Here is an 18,976-nt window from a genome sequence, read left to right on the forward strand (position 1 = left end):
AGTTTAATTAGTCTGGAACATTCTTAAGGTCATTCTCCTCCATGAATTCGATGGTCATTATTAGAACTTTCTGGATATTAAATTAGTCGTGTTTACTACGAGTGAAGATATTTTAGAATAGTAATCAGCATTTAATAATAAAAGTTCTAGACTGTTCTTATATTCTCTAGATAGAATCATTGAGTATAAATAGAGGGCAGCTCAGTTTTTCAGTCAGACATTTGGATCATGTCACTGGCGTGTTCACTTCAAGACTTAGGGATTACTCCAGCAGTGTTAATTTCAAGACTTTTCAAGACCTTCACAGCCACGCTGGATTAATCTGTGGACTATGCACGGACCAACTTCAAGCCTGCAAGTCGAAGGACTTCGCACTTCATCGGTCTATCTGACTCAACTCTGGATTTTTTACTTTTACAATTGGTACTTTATCCCTTGACTAAGTGATTATTTTTTTTCGTAATAAATGTTATTTCCAAGAAAATCGCTGACTTCACCTTTTTTTTCTCACGTAATTGTCTAAAGAAACCGTATTCGGCTGTCAATATACAGGACTCATGGATTACCTGGCATGCGTTTAAAAGCATCATGCGATTGTCCAACTTTGTACGATATTTTGTACACAGAGAGAGAAAACCACTGACCAGAACATCATGCTCTTGTTATAATAAAGCGAAAGATTATTCCAAAATCGTGTAAACAACGAGATACACGAAGAAAATTGTTGACCGTCATCTGTACTCTTTAGATTTGCATAACGGTAAAATAGCTGACATTTTTTGATGATGTTTTCATTATGTACCGTTATGTAAAACAATTGCATTTATTTATAGGTACATTGAAAAACAAATTATGAGCCTTGCACAGCAACCTTTGCATAAACAAAGGAGGACAGATTAATCTAATCCGGAAAAAAAACTCACGCGTTATCATTAGCATTCCATTATGTACACAAACTGGCTTGGTCGACATGTTTGACAATCACAATAGGAATTCCAATATTACTGTGCGATCTTCTACCAGGAGGAAAATAGTGTTTAAATTAATCAATTGTTCATCATTTTTGTTCGAAACAATCATTAAGTGTCTTCTTCATTTCCCTAAAACATGTGAAAATACAGTGATACACTTAAAGCAAACGCATGGAGTACATTGTGCTGTGTGATCATGCATGCCGAGTGAACATTAATGCACAGTAGAATTACCTTCTCAACTATACGTTGAGACTGTAACAAACAATTTGCATTAACGGGTAGGGTACTGGGAATTTCATGGCGTGCGACGAACATTTACGCTATAATAACATAAAACATAAACATAAGTGAGGAAGTGGTCAAAGCTACAGCTTAACGAGCTCAAAGAATTATTCTCTATGCGGAATTCATACTTTTGTCCATGTGGAGGAACCATGGGGCAGTGGTTAGAGTACCGACTCACTATCGGAGGATGTTGGGATCGAGACTCAAGCACGGTGTTGTGCCTTTGAGCAAAGCCTTTACTCCTCATTGCTCCATTTGGAAGTGGGTTATTGGCACCTTATCCTGTAATTTGGCTTTCTCCTATTGGATGATGGATAAAACAAAGATACGCATGATTTTACTAGTTCTGCTTTCAAACAGAATTAAGGCATTTGCTACCACGGTGATTTATATAAGACAGACTCTCCCTGGCGCTCTGTAGCAGTGCAATGCAACGTTGTTTCGAATGTAATTTCCCAAATGTTCTTTCAATCGATATGACTGAGCTTTCAAATACACTGCAACACAAATGCATTAATCCCTACAATCGAAACTATGCAGAACACCAGTAGCAATTCACCAAGGGAACTGCATGTTGTATTGTAAACGTAGTTGTATTGTAAACGACCTTTCAGGCACAAAGAGAGTCGTTTCACAATCATTTCCGTATAAGTAGTACACAGAGTAGTTAAAAGGGTAAGAATAGGTAATGGTTGACTTTGCCGTGACCATTACACCAGTTTCAATCCCCGGGGGGTTACCTGCGCTGAGAAGTGGTATGGGTGTGCGGCCACACGTAAAAAACCCGGGGCCCATTTTAGATTTATGACCTTTGACCCAGGTCAAAAGTCATAGTGTCAAAATTTGCAAAACCGTAATCGGGTAAAAAGCAAGCATTTGCATGACCGAGTTACCGGCAGAGCGTACCATTATACTGCATTTACGGCTATTTTGCTGCTGGCCAAGCCATGATTTCCGAAAAACATTTTTTAAAATACTAAAATATTTGAGTGAAAGAAGCTATCATTCACGCTCACAAAAGTTTCAGTTATCTGCAGTTACAGTCTGGTGATTTTTAAAATTCCAATCTACAAGAAGCCTCGCCGTTCGTCCATAAGGCACTGCTAGTTTTCCCATGGTCGACCTGTTATGATAGTAGTAGTAGAGCCACTTTGTTTCGATATTTTCTATTGGGCAAAATTCTTCCATATATGGAGTTCTGACCAATTAGTGACAGTTTTTTTAAAACAAAGTCTATATTTACTTTGCTAAAGCCAGGGGTTCTCTTTAATGGTCCCCCTGCCACAAAAAATATATCTATGCTTATTGAGTGCAGCTCAAAACCCTATGCTAGGAAGACGGGAACTGACAGTTGGAATTTGTTCTTGTGTGGCACTCAAAAATCGACCCCATTTTAGACCCTGGTTTACTGTGAATTGATACCCCATTTTAGACCAAGTTGCTGAAATACCCACCCCTTGGGCAGCACGTATACATATTGGAAAGTAATGAAGTACCCCCGGGTTTCAATCCTCCTCTAATAACTAGTAGCGGACACATCATGTTTGTGACCTTTAAACTCATAGCTGTTAAACTAGACGGAAAGTCCCACATTTTTGTAGTATGACAAATACTGCTAAGGAAGAAAGATGTGGACCGAGCATTTTGAGTTGGTAAGTACGTTTCTGTTCTCGTGGCTTCAAACTTCATCCGGCACCACTTCTGTCTCTTGTCTAAGCTATGGAATCATATCGATCTAGTTTGACATGTTTCAGACGTGTGATAGTATGAATATGGTAGACATCATTAACCCTACACAGACTTACCTCACTACACAAATATATCCTGTTTTAAGTCTTTAACATGACTGTTGACGACACTTTTGATTTTTGCCAGGCCTATCAATATGTTACATTTCTACATTAGATTTTTAACGGTCAAATTGCTTTGTTCAATAACACTTGGCGAAGGTTGTCAACAACAAGCACGGCCGCCATGTTTGATTTCCACGAAATGTTATTGTGTAGATATGTCAGCTGATGAAATGCCGATGGCAGTAACCAGCGCACGAATAATCGGTCTGTCTTCGGGTTTTCTGTAGATTATTTGATCGTACGCCCTCATTCTTTTGGTTAAATATAGAGACAGTAACCAGTGTTCTAAAGCCAGGAAACTATGCAGCTACGATAATAATTGTAAGGCGTTTGAGGGGTCTCAATTGGTCATATCTTTAGTCGCTAAACAGCGGTGTCCTTAATGACCTATTTACGGTGTATTGACCCAAGATAAATTCTGCAAACAGATCAATCGAACTTGTTTATTCACAGCAGCTAAACACCATAACCTTTCTTACTACGCAATGAGCCGTATTCTGAACACAAGAATATCTCACCCTTTCCTTCTTGCCACCTGTAGAATATAAATATTCTGGAGAGGACGTGGCGAGGAAGAAGCACAAAATGGCCGCATGCGTATTGAGAACCCCTTCACTTTTGATCAACCGTGAAGGCCAAAACGACAATCAGCTTTACCCACGGACTTTGTAGGTCATTTTCGTTTGACGAATTATATCAAGAAAATTGAAATACAATGTTTCATCTTTAATATTGCTAAACCTACATTGGAAACAAAAGGACGAATTTATAAAAAATACGAAACCGGAAGTGCACAGCACATACACATGACTTAGGAGATATGGACAATGTGGCCAAGCTTAATATGGTTTTTTCTCCTCTTTTGCAGATTTTTTTTTCGGATTAATGTTTACTATCGGTAACTGGCTCAACAAATTAACAACCTTTACAGTTTATTGAGATAGGCTGAAGAAAACAATTCCAATCAAACAAGAAATACAATTGTCTAATAAATGCCTTAGATTCTGTGCTATGTATACAATTTAAATAGCGATGGCATTCGACTTTAATAAATGGTCAAAAGAGGCCAAGCTTACCCCGGCAACAGTCCAAAAATTGGAGACAGAGGATCTTACAACAGCCGAGGCCCTAGAGACCTTGTCTGAGGAAGACATAACGTCACTTGGGTTAACGATTGGACAGCGAAATTTGTTAAAGAATGAGGTGGAGAAGCTGAAGCGACGAAATGTGAAGGCGAGTTCTGACAACACTGATAGCGGGGAAGCAATGGACCAAGGCGATGAATCCGAGCAAAGTTCAACTCCCGGTAAGCAAAGCAAACATTCCATAGACTGCAACACAAGTAAAATACTTAAACTTATGAACAATTCATCTTGGGTGACTGAATGCATTCTAAAGTAGCGCAAAAAGCAGCGAGTGACAACACCAAGCAACGAATACGGTGAAATATTAGCTTCTCGAGGACAGAGAATATGTCAGTAATCGAAAGAAGCATTATTAAAAAAAGTTGGTTGCAGTATAAACATAATCTCTGTACCAATTTGAAAAAAATAGAGAAATATGTACGTCTACAGTACTGTGTTGTCAATAGCTCACCCTCATAACAATAGCTGCGTAATGCTGAGAATATTTCCATAAAGTTTACTCTATAAGCAAATATTATAGGCCTAAGTCTTTGAAACATGGCACATTGTATACTCTATCATTGCAAATTGTACATAATGAGTAGAACAATAGACCATACGGCATTCCGACATGATTTGGGTAATAGAGACGAAAATGTATATTACGGTCAGATGAAAAGTCAGTAGATCTATAAAAAGATATACTAAATAATGTTAAGGTCCCTCATCGTTAATTGCCCCATTTTATAACCAGTTAAAAAGAGTCTAAAGGGAAAAACGTTTTGGTTATAAATTGGACAGATTTTACCGTAATATTTTAAGATATATGTAATAGAAAATTAACAGATCGACATATTATTTTTCATTCTTCATCTAGTGAATGTTTCTCATTTCTCGTCAGAGCTAACTTTAAGGTATTCATACTAACAATCAAGAATATAAATAAGGCACCACTTGCATATCGTGAATAAGTTACCCTCGCGAGGTTTCGAAAATTCAAGATGGTAGCCCAAATATATATCCCAAATATATATACACTGAATTACCCAATAATGCTGTTGTTTGGCGGCCCATGAATGTAACATACTCTGTTATTCGCGAATGTAAAGTAATGTTATAATTCTTTTGTATTTACAGATTTACCTAGTGCACATGGTGAAAACGGAACTAGCAAACAAGAGAAACGAACTTCAAGGTAATACATGTTGTACACTTGTAATGATATTTAAACATTTAAACGAACATCTCTAAAAGGGATGAGAGAATAGTGTGCTGAATCTAACAAGGTGATGTTTCCAGAGTCAACCCTTAAAATGTGATAATTCAAAGTTACCGGGTAAACTATTAAGATTGCTTGATTTTTCAGCTTCAGTTTCTTATGAAGTAGCCTTTTGTCTATTCTTATTCAGTTCAACCGAGAAAGCTGTCCTTATTTAAATGACGAGTGGGGACTTCAAAGGGCGGGATTTCTACCGTCCATCGACAGGTTGCACAGCAGGCAAATGATGCTGGTTTTGACGTCCACGTCACAACGTTAGAAGAAACCGTCCAGGGAGGACGTGTCAGATGCTGAGCAGAAAAAAATCAAAATTATTACAGCGATTAAAAAAGGATCTAAGAAGCGAGATCTTAGCTGTATAAATGCTACCCACAGGACGTACTTTCCAAAGCTGGAAGAAAAACATTTAGAGGTTATAATTGGCCATATACCAGTAACGTCAGAGGGCGTGGCCGACATCAAAGATGACCGGCTAAAAAGATGCAGAGTGTTTCAATTTGCTCACACCATTCCAAAAGACACCGAAATTTTCAAAGAAGACTCAAATCCGATGAAAATCGAAGACAAAGAGGAAAAGATCATGGAGCTCGCGAAACGTGCAGACGTGATCTTCTCCGTTGGCCCTCGTATATACAACCATTTTGACGGCAAGTTCCGTAGATTGAGTAATGTTGTACACAAGCAGTACATTCCATATCCTCACGAGGGTTTCTTTGATTTACAAATCAAGCCACCAGAATCAAACCATCCCGTGCGAATCCTGACTGTCGGTCGCGTCGATGGAGTTGCACATCTTAAAGGATATGACATCATGGCCGAAGCCCTGAGTAAAGTATGTGAGCAATACGCTGAGATGGGCATGCGTTTACCGAAATGGGATATCAGAGGAATTCCTGAGGACAAATTCGAAGGAAGCAAATAATTTATCGACAAGCACACAAGGTCAGAACATCTCCAGTGCATCCCTCATCCGTATGGCACACAGAAGCAGATAATGGAAGATCTGAAGCAAAGCCATCTCTTCATCATGCCATCGAGGAGTGAACCCTTTGGCATGGTATTAAGTACCGGACTGCCAGTTCTCGTCACCAAACACTCGGGTCTCGCAGATTTCATCGAAGAGCACTTCAACATTGATGCCGAAAGAATGGTTGTAGACGTTGGGCTGAATAACTATGCCCGTGAAAAAGATGTCGACATTTGGCGGAAGCGTATCATCAACGCTCTGATCAGCAAAAACATGGAGAACAATTTCAGTAAAGCTGCGGAAATGAAGAAGAGACAGCAATCTTTAAGTGCAATACCTGATACTCACAAAGAATTTCAAAATATGCTTAAGGGAAACTAGAGCAAAGAGTTGAACCCTGGTTAACATCGTATCACCTACTTTGCAGACATTAAAGAAGACCGCTTTACAGAAGAGGATGTTAGTGTCCCCTCACGAACGTCCTCTTTTGTAAAGCGGTCTTCTTTAATGTCTATGAAGATGAATTTCAGGGTTTCCTATTTACTTAAGCGGCAACCTACTTTGGGGATATTCAAGACGACCACTGGCAAATTGAGAGATAAATATAACTTTTTGTATAGAAATATAGAAAAATCGTTTTTCAATAACAGAAACACGCTGCAAACACAATTAATTAATTAGTCCAGAACATTCTTAAGGTCACTGTTCTGTATGACCACGGAATGAAATAGTCATCTTCAAAACTTTCTGAAAATTCAATTAGCCGTAGGGGATATTTTAGAACAGTTATTAACATATCAATAGAGGTTCTAGATTGTTCTCTTATATAACCATTTAAGGCGATATACCCAAGGATTCAAAGCGCGAGTCGGTTGCTATCGCTGGCAACGTTCCAAACGCGCACTTTGGACGTGCAAAATCTTACCGTTCCGTTGTTTTCTATGGATTTTCGACTCCTGGTATTTCTAAAATGCTCAAAATCTTCCAACTCTCTCAATTTTAAACCAATTTAGCTGATTTTTGTAGGATTATTGAAATAATACGTGAGAATGTAGATAAGCATGCATTTCTGAAAATTCCGGAAAGTTTAAGAGATATCACCGTAAAACCCTTCAAAATTTCACAAAATGGCATAGTAGATATTTTTTCTGTTCAAAAATTGTTTGTACCTGAACAGATGACCTAATCCATGCTAAGGGCTCTAAACAGTTATCTCATGTTTACATTCTGAAATTTTGGAACATTTTGTGCAAATTTGTTGGAGCTGAAACGTTTTAAAATATAGCTGTGAAAATTTGTATATGTGAGACGTCACTGTTCAATCGCGTGACAAATCTGCGTCTTTTGGAATTGCACGGTTCTATAAATCTTTATTATGCAAAGGAAACCATGAAAACTTTGCATTTTGATTGGTTTTGGAAATTACCCCTGGCAACCGTTGCTTTGCAATTTGAATCCTTCGGTATCCCCTTAAGTATAAATAGGGAACGGCACAGATTTTCAGTCAGACATTTGGGATCGTGTCACTGACTTTGGACACTCCAGCAGTATTAATTTCGAGATTTTTCAGGCCTTCACTGCCACGCTGGATTTATACTGTGGAATTCAACCTCAAGCCTCAAGCCTGCAAACCAAGGACTGCTCACTAATCGATCTGTCTCACTCTCTGATTCTGGAGCTTTGTGCCGTCCCAGCTGAGATAAGTAACCTGTAAACTTTTTACTATTTGTACTCTATACTTTGACTTAGTCATTAGTTTTATTTTTTGTGATGAATTTTGCTGATTCGCTGACTTCATCTTTTTTTTCTGACACAACAACAGACAAAATATGAACTTGAAGAAACATTCTGGTGTCAATAAACATGCCTCATCCATTACCTGGCATGTGAATCAAAGCATTACGCGTTGTCCAACACTGTATGATATTTTGTAAAAACACAGAGAGAAAACTAAAGTGATCAAAACATGTAAACTTGATTTTGTTAAAAGGAATCGATTGATAGCTTATTCTAAACAATCATGTAAACAACGAGATAAAATGAACAAAATTGATATTCATTATTTGTTCTCTGTGCATTATCATAACGGGACAATATAGCTGACAGTTTTCTGATGTTTTTCATTATTTTATGTTATGTAGAGCAGTGAGTTTAGACATACATATATTTAAAACAAGGTATTAGCCTTGCAAATCAATCTTGCGTAAACAGTGGCTGACAGATGCATCTAGTCTGGAATAACACTCACTCGTTAACAGTAACATTTCAATATTTACAAACATTGGCTTTATTGAATGGTTAGACAATCACAATGGAATTCAAATACTACTGTTATGTGCTATGTGCGATCTTCATCTTGGGAGAATGGTGTTAAATTAATAAATTGTCGACCAATTTTGTTCAAAACGACCATTCAGCGTCTTCCTCGTTTCACTACAACATGCGAAAACACAGTGATACACTTACAGCAAAACGCATGGAGTACAATGTGTTGTGTGATCATGCATGCCAACTGAACGTTAATGCACATCAGAATCACGTTGTAAACGATACGTTTAGAGTGCTACAAACAATTTGCATGAAATGGTAGAGTACTGGGAATTTTGATCTGATTTATGGAGTGTGACAAACCTTTACGTTATAATAACATCAAAAATAAACATAACTGAGGAAGGCTAAAGCTTAACGAGTTCAAAGGGTGATTCTCTACCCGGAATTCATACTTCTCTGCATGTGTAGGAACCGTAGGGCAGTGGTTAGAGTGCGGACTCACTATCGGAGGATGTTAGGATCGAGACTCTAGCACGGAGTTGTGCCCTTGAGCAAAGCCTTTACTCCTCATTGCTCCAATTGGAAGTGGGTTGTGGGCATCCCTATCATATAATTCGGCTTTTGCCCATTGGATGATGGATAAAACAAAGATACGTATGATTTTACTAGTTCGTGCTTTTAAACAGAAAGTTTGCTGTTGTCAAACAGAATTAAGGCATTTGCTACCATGTTGATTCAAAGAAGTAGTAAACAGAGTAGATAAAAGGGTAAGAAAAGGTAATGGTTTACTTTGCCGTGACCATTACACCAGTTTCAATCCTTCTCGAATAACTAGTAGCGGGTGCAGCATGTTTGTGACCTTTAAACTCATAGCTGTAAAACTGAACGGAAAGTCCCACATTTTTGTAGTATGACAAATACTGCTACGGAAGAAAGACATGGACCGAGCATTTTGAGTTTGTAAGTACGTTTCTGTTCTCGTGGCTTCAAACTTCAGCCAGCACCATTTTTGTCTCTTGTCTAAGCTATGGAATCATATGGATCTAATTTGACATGTTTCGGACGTGTGATAGTATGAATATGGTGAACACCATTAACCCTGCACAGACTTACCTCACTACACAAATATATCCTGTTTTAAGTTTTTACCGCCAGAGTTGACGACGCTGTTGACTTTTGCCAGGCGTATCAATATGTTACATTTCTACATTAGATTTTTAACGGTCAAATTGCTTTGTTCAATATCACTTAGCGAAGGTTGTCAACAACAAGCACGGCCGCCATTTTTGATTTCCACGAAATGTTATTGTATAGATATGTCAGCTGATGAAATGCCGATGGCAGTAACCAGACGCGTGGATAATCGGTTTGTCTTCGGGTTTTCTGCAGAATATTATGACCGTACGCCGCACTCTTTTGGTTAAATAAAGGAAAAATAACCAAGTGTTCTAAAGCCAGGAAACTATGCAGCTACGATACTAATTGTAAGCATACACGGGACGTTTGCAGGGTCTAAATCGATGCCAACTTGGTACGCTGCATAGCGGTGTCCTCAATGACCTGCTTACTGTATATTGACCCAAATATATTCTACAAAGAGATCGTTCGATCTCGTTTATTCACAGCAGCTAAGCACAATGAACATTACTTAACGTGCAGTATTTTGAACACAAGAATATCTCACCCTTTTCTCCGTGCCACCAGTTGTTCCCTCTCCAGAATATAAATATTTTGGAGATAAGGTGACAAGGAAGAAGCACAAAATGGCCGCATGCGTATTGAGAGCCCCTTGACCTTTGATCAACCGTATAAGCCAATACTACAAGCACAAAAAGAACATGACATGCTGACATATTTTGATAAGAATTTGGGCATGTAACACGTGAAGGACATGTAACTACAAGATCTACGGATACGCATGACAGCACATCTTTTAAGAAGAGACACATTCAAAATTTTCTTCACTCATAAAGCACCTTATATGTAGTATACGTTTCTGCCTATTTATTCAAGTAGATTTAGTTCCGACTATGTTCCCATTTAAGGGAACCAAACTGTATCAATCAAATCATTGCACACTGTAAACAAACGAGGTTGACAGCCAAATCATGATGTAATTATGCATGCGATTAATTCCAACTTCGGGACTTTACACTGTAGCAGTTTATGGGGTCAAAGTTCAAATATTCTTCCGCAATAATCATTTAGATGTCATAGCAGAGCAAGCATATTTCCGAAACGGTATGTAGTTTCGATTCATGCAGTTTTTAGAGGCTACCCTATTTTTGACTTTTTGAATTTGGCAGTTTAAATATGGAGTCGACTAAAGGATTGCGAGACTATTATAGTATTTGATGAAAGGTAGGCAAGATTAGCAGGTAATATTATCGCAACATGGTTGTTCGTATTTTTCAGTTGTCGTTTCTTGCTGCTAGATACCAGGTATAATATGTTAGCTTTGGTACGGACTTCACCTCTGTAAATCGCCTAAACTTCAGTGAGGAGTATTTTCAGCTTCGCCGGGTTAAAAATATGAACAACATAGTTTTATTTCTATGAAATGATTATTGAGCAGCGTTGACATACTTGTCACAATGCACTGAAATCCTCGAACGGTGAAGCTGCGGCGTTCCACAATTCTCAAACCTTCCATGGGATTTGCAAAAAAGAGTATAATAAGTATGATGTTATAAATTGAAACATCGTATGTTTACAGTTTCGATTTTACATTGTCTTCATTTAATTTTCGCTATAATCCGTGACATTTGTGAACGTTCGATTAATGGCGTCCTTACTTGACCCTTGCAAACCGAAGCGCACTTTGACCTTATAAATTGTTGTTCGCAAAATACTGTTGTGTTACTCCATAGATTGTACCTGATGTCTATAGTTGCTCGATTATTTTAAAATAGGGGTGGGGCTGTTTCTCACTGCGTGATTGTCACAGTCCTACGTCATAATGTGTCATTTTAGCCACGACGACATCGATGAACAAACAATAGAAAGCTGCCACAAGGCGTGTACACTTCACAAACACAATGGCGACATAGGTGACCTTCGGGCACATGCTAAATCTGACGAATACAGAGATCACAATTATAGGGGTTCTGAACAACAACGTGCGATGCCATTATATCTTAATTACTTAGGGATAGATAGTAACAAGCTGTTACAGTGCTTTAATAATTCTATCGCATATTCTTAAAGCAGTAATTCCCAACCCTGATTTCGGATTAGTCCATATTGATATTGAGTACATACAGGTGTTAGTCGTTTCTTTTACATTGACATTTTTATCAAATTAGCCAATTTGCATAAAGCTGATAAGTGACCTTAATGATTCGGAGAAAAATTCAGAACAGTGATATTTTGGAAATGCGAAACCGAAACAAACTCCTAGACCCCAAAGGTTTCGGTCGTAACCAATGCAATGAAGTTAAAATGTGTGATTTCTATAAGCCATCGAGTATTTCATGCATAATTTTTTCTGCACCCTCAGATGCATTTGCGCATCCTCAACCTCTGTTGGGAGATCTTAACCATTTACACGTACCACGTGCTGACCATATATGGACAATAGGTTCACAATGATTCTGAAAACAAATAAGCGGGAATATAACCTTATCCCAGATTTGGCTACGCCATCACAAGATTCCTGAATGGTAATAGCTTCACCAGTATTGAAACCTGTCACACTCTGTTTACATCTTTTACCATCTTGACGATTGCAAAGATGGTAAAAGATTACATGTAAATCTACCCTGTGATGGAATGTTATCCATTGTTATCCATCCGTTTTCTAGTGTTACAGCTTAAAAGAGGAGGAAGCGAATTTTCAAAACATAGATAATGTAACTAAACTGTGAATAACTACGATTATTGCAGTCCAACCGTCTTTCTCAGAGGCTGTAGCTTTCTGCCAAGATATCAATTACCATGTGCATGACAGTTGAGACAACGGTTCAATTTCCTCTGTGTGCATAACACATACACATGCTTTATGGATATATGTGGCCCAGGTTATTCAGGATTTCTTCTCCTCTTTTGCAGATTTTTGCGGATTGACGTGTTGTATCGGTAAGAGGTTCAACAATTTATAAGCACCTTTTACAGTTTATTGAGATAGGCTGGAGAAATCAAGTGCAATCAAACAAGGAATGCAATTATCTAATAAATACCATAGCCATTAATCTGTGTTCTGTCTACAATTTAAACAGCGATGGAATTTGACTTTAATGAATGGTCGAACAAGGCCAAGCTTACCCAGACAACAGTCGAAATATTGAAGGCAGAGGACCTCACAACAGCGGAGGTCTTAGAAACCTTGTCTGAGGCAGACATACTGTCACTTAAGTTAACGCTTGGACAGCGAAATTTGTTAAAGAAGGAGGTTGAGAAGCTGAAGCGACGAAATGCTAAGGCGAGTTCTGACAACACTGATAGCGGGGAAGCAATGGACCTAGGAGATGAATCCGAGCAAAGTTCAACACCCGTAAAGCAAAGCAAAAGTTCCATAGACTGCAACACAAGCAAAATACTTAAACCTATGAGCAATTCACCTAGGGTGACTGAATGCATTCTCAAGTACGCAAAAACAGAGAGTGACAACACCAAGTCACAAATACAGTGAAATATTAGTTTCTCCTGGACAGAGAATATGTCAGTAATTACAAAGGAAGCCTTATTAAAACGTTGGTTGCAGTATTAACATAATCTCTGTACCTATTTGGAACAAAATACAGAGAAATAAATTCAGAATACTGTGTTGTCCATAGCTCATCCTCTTGACAATAGCTGCGTAACGCTTAATAATCTTTGCGGCACTTGATAGGTCTTTTGTTGACCGAGGTCAAACGGCGGAAGGGCCCGTACGCTGTACGACCAAGGCAGGCTAACAACGTTATTTAATTTTGTGTTCTGTTCCAACATCAACAACATTTCTACAACATTAAATGTCTGACTGTATTTTATTGAAGTGCAATCATGTGATCAACTCAAGTTCTTCGAGATTTACACTCAGTTATGCAATAATGCTGCTGTATGCGGCCTATGAATATAACAAACCCAGTTATTTACGAATGTAAGGTACAAATTCTGCTCTATTTACAGATTTGCCTTCGAGTGCACATGGTAAAAATGAAACTAGCAAACGACAGAAACGAAGGTAATACATGTTCAACATCTGTAATTATATTTCAATTGCTGTTAAGGTTACGAGCATCTCTAAAAGAGATAACATACAGAATCTAACACGGTGGTGGTTCCAGAGTCAACCCTTAAAATGTGATAATTCAAAGTTACCGGGTAAACTATAAACTATAAACTATAAACTATAAATATCGCTCTATTTTTAAAGCTTCTCTTTCTTATGAAGTAGCCTTATTCATATTTCAGTTCAACCGAGAAATCTGTCCTTATTTTAAACGACGAGTGGGGAACTTCAAAAGGCGGGATTTCTACCGTCCATCGACAGGTAGCACAACAGGCACAGGATGCTGGCTTTGATGTCCACGTCACAACTTTAGAAGAACCGTCCGGGGAGGACTTGTCAGATGCTGAGGCGAAAGGTATAAAAATAATTAAAGCGAAGAAAAAAGGATCTAAAAAGCCAGATCTTAGCTGCATAACTATTACCCACAAAACGTATTTTCCAGGGCTGGAAGAGGAAAATTTTAAGGTTATAATTGGACACATACCAATAACATCAGAGGGCGCTGATGACATCAAAAAAGACCGTCTAAAAGGATGTAGAGTGTTTCAGTTCGCTCACACCATTCCAGAGGATACCGACGTTTTCAAAGACGGCTCAAATCCGATGATAACCCAAGAAAAAGAGGATAAAATCATAGAGCTCGCGAAGCGTGCAGACGTTGTCTTCTCCGTTGGCCCTCGTATATACAACCATTTTGACGGCAAGTTCCGTAGATTGAGTAATGTTGTACACAAGCAGTACATTCCACACCCTGACAAGGGTTTCTTCGATTTACAAATCAAGCCACCAGAACCAAACCATCCCGTGCGAATTCTGACCGTCGGTCGCGTCGATGGAGTTGCACATCTTAAAGGATATGATATCATTGCTGAGGCCTTAAGTAAAGTATGTGATTTTTACAAATCTGTAAGCATGCCTTTACCGAAATGGGATATCAGAGGAATTCCTGAAGACAAACACGTAGAAAGCAGAAATTTTATCGAAAAGTACAAAAGGTCGAAATATCTTCAGTACGTCCTTCATCCGTATGGCACACAGAAGGAGATTATGGAAGATCTGAAGCAAAGTCATCTCTTCATCATGCCGTCGAGGAGTGAACCTTTGGGATGGTTGGTATGGAAGCCATTGCAGCTGGACTTCCTGTTCTCGTCACCAAACACTCGGGTCTCGCAGGTTTTATCGAAGAGCACTTCAACATCGATGCTGAAGAATGGTTGTAGACGTAGGGCTGAATGACTATGCCCGTGAAAAAGATATCGACAATTGGCGGGAGCGCATCATCGACGCTCTGATCAGCAAAAACATGGAAAACAAGTTCAGTAAAGCTGCGGAAATAAAGAAAAAAATGCAAACATTACGTGCAATTCGTGATACTCACGAAGAATTCCAAAAGATGCTTCAGGGAAACTAGTTTAAAGAGTTGAATCCTAATGATCTCCGTATCACCTACTTTTGAGAAATTAAACAAGAGAAGTGAATGTTCTTAAGGGGGATTGTCTACGGGAGACGAATTTCAGGGTTTCCTACTACTTACTTAAGCGGGTACCTACTTTGGTGATATTATTAGTAAAAGAAGACCACTCGCAAATTGAGCGACAAATCCTTTTTGCATAGAAATATAAAGTATTGTTTTTAAATGTTACAAACACACTGCATATTAATTTCTCCATTTATGAATTTTGCCCATTTCCACGGAGGACATCAACGTATATTTGATGTGTATGATTGGCACACTGTCTTTCTCTCTAAGACAGGTCTGTTTATGTGTTGCAAATGAAAATTTGTGATGGTTAAAATCTAAAACTACTGCTCATTTAAAACGATGATCGATTTCAACATTTTTCATTAATATCGATTGGTTAATCATAATGATGTTGCATATCTGTCATTTTCTTTTAAAAGTAGGCAGTGCAGACTACATCTGGCAAGAGAATCTTGAAAGAAACTTTTACTTTTTTAACAGAAGTGGAGTTATTAAAAGTAGATTTATCAAATGAAACATCTTTCAAAGTCTTGCCATTGCTAATAGGCACTCAAATATGTGTTTTATTCTTCAAATCGTACGGAGTGCGTCCCCAAAATACAATGATTGTTGTCAGGTTTGCATTTGTGTTATGTTTTTGTAAAAACTTTATTACTATTTCTAAACTTTTGGTCACAATTATTGTCTGTTAATATACACAGAAATATGGATTAATAACAAGACAGAAAAACAACGCCATACAATGACACTCTAGCTGTTCAAATATGAACCTGAAGAAAACATATTTTGGTGTCAATCAACAGGACTCATCGATTACTTGGCATATGTATCAAGGCATCACACGATTTGTATGATATTTTGTACACACAGAGAGAGGAAACCAAAGTGACCAAAACATCTAAACTTGCTTTGCTTATAATTAATCGATTGATAGCTTATTCTAAACAATTGTGTAAACAATGCGAAAAACGAACAATATTGATATTCATTATATGTCCTCTGTACATTATAATAACGGGACTATAACTGACATTTTTCCTGATGTTTTTCATTATTTGAGTTATGTAGACCATGCATTAAGGTAATACGTATGTTTAAAAACAAGATATTAGCCTTGCAAAGCAATGTTTGCGTAAACAGTAGCTGACAGATGCATCTAGTTCGGAATGACACTCACATGTACAAAAAAGGGCTTTGTTGAATGGTTTGACAATCACAATAGGAATTCCAATATTACTGTGCGATCTTCTAGCAGGGAAATAGTGTTTAAATTAATAAATTGTTTATCGTTTTTGTTAAAAACAACCATTCAGTGTCTTCCCTAACACATTTGAAAACACAGTGATACACTTTCAGTAAAACGCATGGTGTAAAATGTGTTGTGTTATCATGCATGCCAAGTGCACTTTAATGCACATCAGAATCACGTTCTCAACGATTTGCATAAAAGGGTAGGATACTGGGAATTTCGATCTGATTTATGACGTGTGACAAAACTTTACGCTATAATAACATAAAAAATAAACATAACTGAGGACGTGACAAAGCTACAGCTTATCGAGCTCGAAGGATTATTCTTTATGCGGAATTCATACTTTTATCCATGAGGAGGAACCGTGGGGCAGTGGATAGAGTACCGACTCACTATCGGAGGATGTTGGGATCGAGACTCCAACACGGTGTTGTGCCTTTGAGCAAAGCCTTTACTCGCCATTGCTCCATTTGGAAGTGGGTCATGGGCACCTTATCCTGTAATTTGGCTTTTGCCAATTGGATGATGGATGAAACAAAGATACGTATGATTTTACTAGTTCGTCCTTTCAAACAGAAGATTTGCTGTTTGTAAACAGAATTAAGGCATTTGCAACCATGAAGATTCAAAGAAACAGATTGTCCCTGGCGCTCTATACGTTGTTTCGAATGTAATGTTGTTTCGATTGTAATTCCACATGTTTTTTCAATCGGTATGACTGAGCTTTCAGATACACTGCAACAAAAGGCGTTAATCCCCACAATCGAAACTGTGGAGAACACCAGTAGCAATTCACCAAGGAACCGAATGATGTATTGTAAACGACCTTCCAGGCACAAAGAAATTCATTTGACAATCATTTCCGTATATGCACTAAACAGAATAGTTAAAAGGAGAAGAACAGGTAATGGTTTACTTTGCCGTGACCATTACACCAGTTTCAATCCTCCTCTGATAACTAGTAGCGGGTACAGCATGTTTGTGACCTTTAAACTCATGGCTGTTAAACTTGATGGAAAGTCCCACATTTTTGTAGTATGACAAATACTGCTACAGAAGAAAGATATGGACAGAGCATTTAGAGTTGATAACTACGTTTCTGTTCTCTACGTTTCTGTCCTCGTAGCATAGCACTTAAGCTAGCGCCGTTCTTGTCTCTTGACTAAGCAACTGAATCACATGGATCTAATAGTACGAATATGGTGAACACCATTAACCCTACACAGACGTATCTTACTACACAAATATATCTCGTTTTCAGTTTTTTGACCTGAGTGTCAACGACACTTTTGATTTTTGGGAGGGGTATGAATATGTAACAATTTTAAATTAAATTTCTGAAGGTCAAATTGCTTTGCTCAATGTCACTTAGCGAACGTTGTCAAAACATGTACGTCCGCCATTTTTGATTTCCACGAAATGTTATTGTATAGATATGTCAGCTGATGAATGCCCATGGCAGTAAAACAGACGCGAGAATAATCGTGTTTTCCTCGAGTTTTCTGTTGAGTTTTCGACCGTATGCCCTCACTCTTTTGGTTGATAAAGGAACAAGAACTGAGTGTTCTAAACCCAGAAAACTATGCAGCTACGATATTCATTGTAAGCGTACACAAGGTTTTTCTGGGTTTCAATCGATCACAACTTTGGTACGCTGAGTAACAGCGGTGTCCGTAATGAACTGCTTACGATATATTGACCCAAGATAAAATCTAGTTCAGTCTACAGACAGATCGCTCGAACTCGTTTATTTACAGCAGCTAACACAATGAACATTTTCTTTCTACGTAATGTGAAGTGTTCTGAACACAAGAACATCTCATCCCTTTCATCGCCGTATTTGCTTCTTGCCTCAAGTTGTTCCTTAAGATTAAATGAATAAAGAAATGCGGGGCACATACTGTGGAGACGACGTGACAAGGAAGAAGCACAAAATGGCCGCAGCGTATTGAGAGCCGCTTGACCTTTGATCAAACGTAAAAGCCAAAACTACGAGCCTACAAAGAACATGACATGCTTACATATATAAGTATTTTGGGCTTGTCAAAGAAGGACTGAATTGATGGACATGTAACTACAAGAAGATAGATTTGTAGATACGCATGACAGCACATATTTTAAGAAAAGATATATTCAAAATTTTCTTGACTCATAAATTACTTTACATGTAGTATACTTTTCTGCATATTTATTCAAGAGCATTTAGTTCCGACTATGTTCTCCTTAAAAGCAATTGTGTTAGTTAAATTATTGTACACTGTGAATAAACGGGCAAC

The 18,976-nt window shown here is 38.1% G+C and overlaps 2 protein-coding genes across 2 annotated transcripts in view; both read left to right on the forward strand.

The window, feature by feature from the left end:
- The first annotated feature begins 2,890 nt into the window (after positions 1 to 2,890).
- LOC139120660 (uncharacterized) overlaps positions 2,891 to 18,976 on the forward strand; it is a 60,126-nt gene continuing 44,040 nt past the window's right edge. Inside the window, exons 1-2 of the mRNA XM_070685196.1 lie at positions 2,891 to 2,911; positions 3,981 to 4,388. The gene's annotated coding sequence lies outside the window, so the exon portion shown is untranslated. The remainder of the gene's footprint in view (positions 2,912 to 3,980; positions 4,389 to 18,976) is intronic.
- LOC139120683 (uncharacterized) lies at positions 4,145 to 8,893 on the forward strand. The gene is made up of 3 exons (XM_070685212.1): positions 4,145 to 4,418; positions 5,374 to 5,431; positions 5,646 to 8,893. The coding sequence occupies exons 1-3, from the start codon at positions 4,145 to 4,147 to the stop codon at positions 5,671 to 5,673; spliced, it is 360 nt and encodes a 119-aa protein (XP_070541313.1). The 3' UTR covers positions 5,674 to 8,893.

This window comes from Ptychodera flava, chromosome 2, assembly GCF_041260155.1.
Source record: "Ptychodera flava strain L36383 chromosome 2, AS_Pfla_20210202, whole genome shotgun sequence".
Lineage (NCBI taxonomy): Eukaryota > Metazoa > Hemichordata > Enteropneusta > Ptychoderidae > Ptychodera > Ptychodera flava.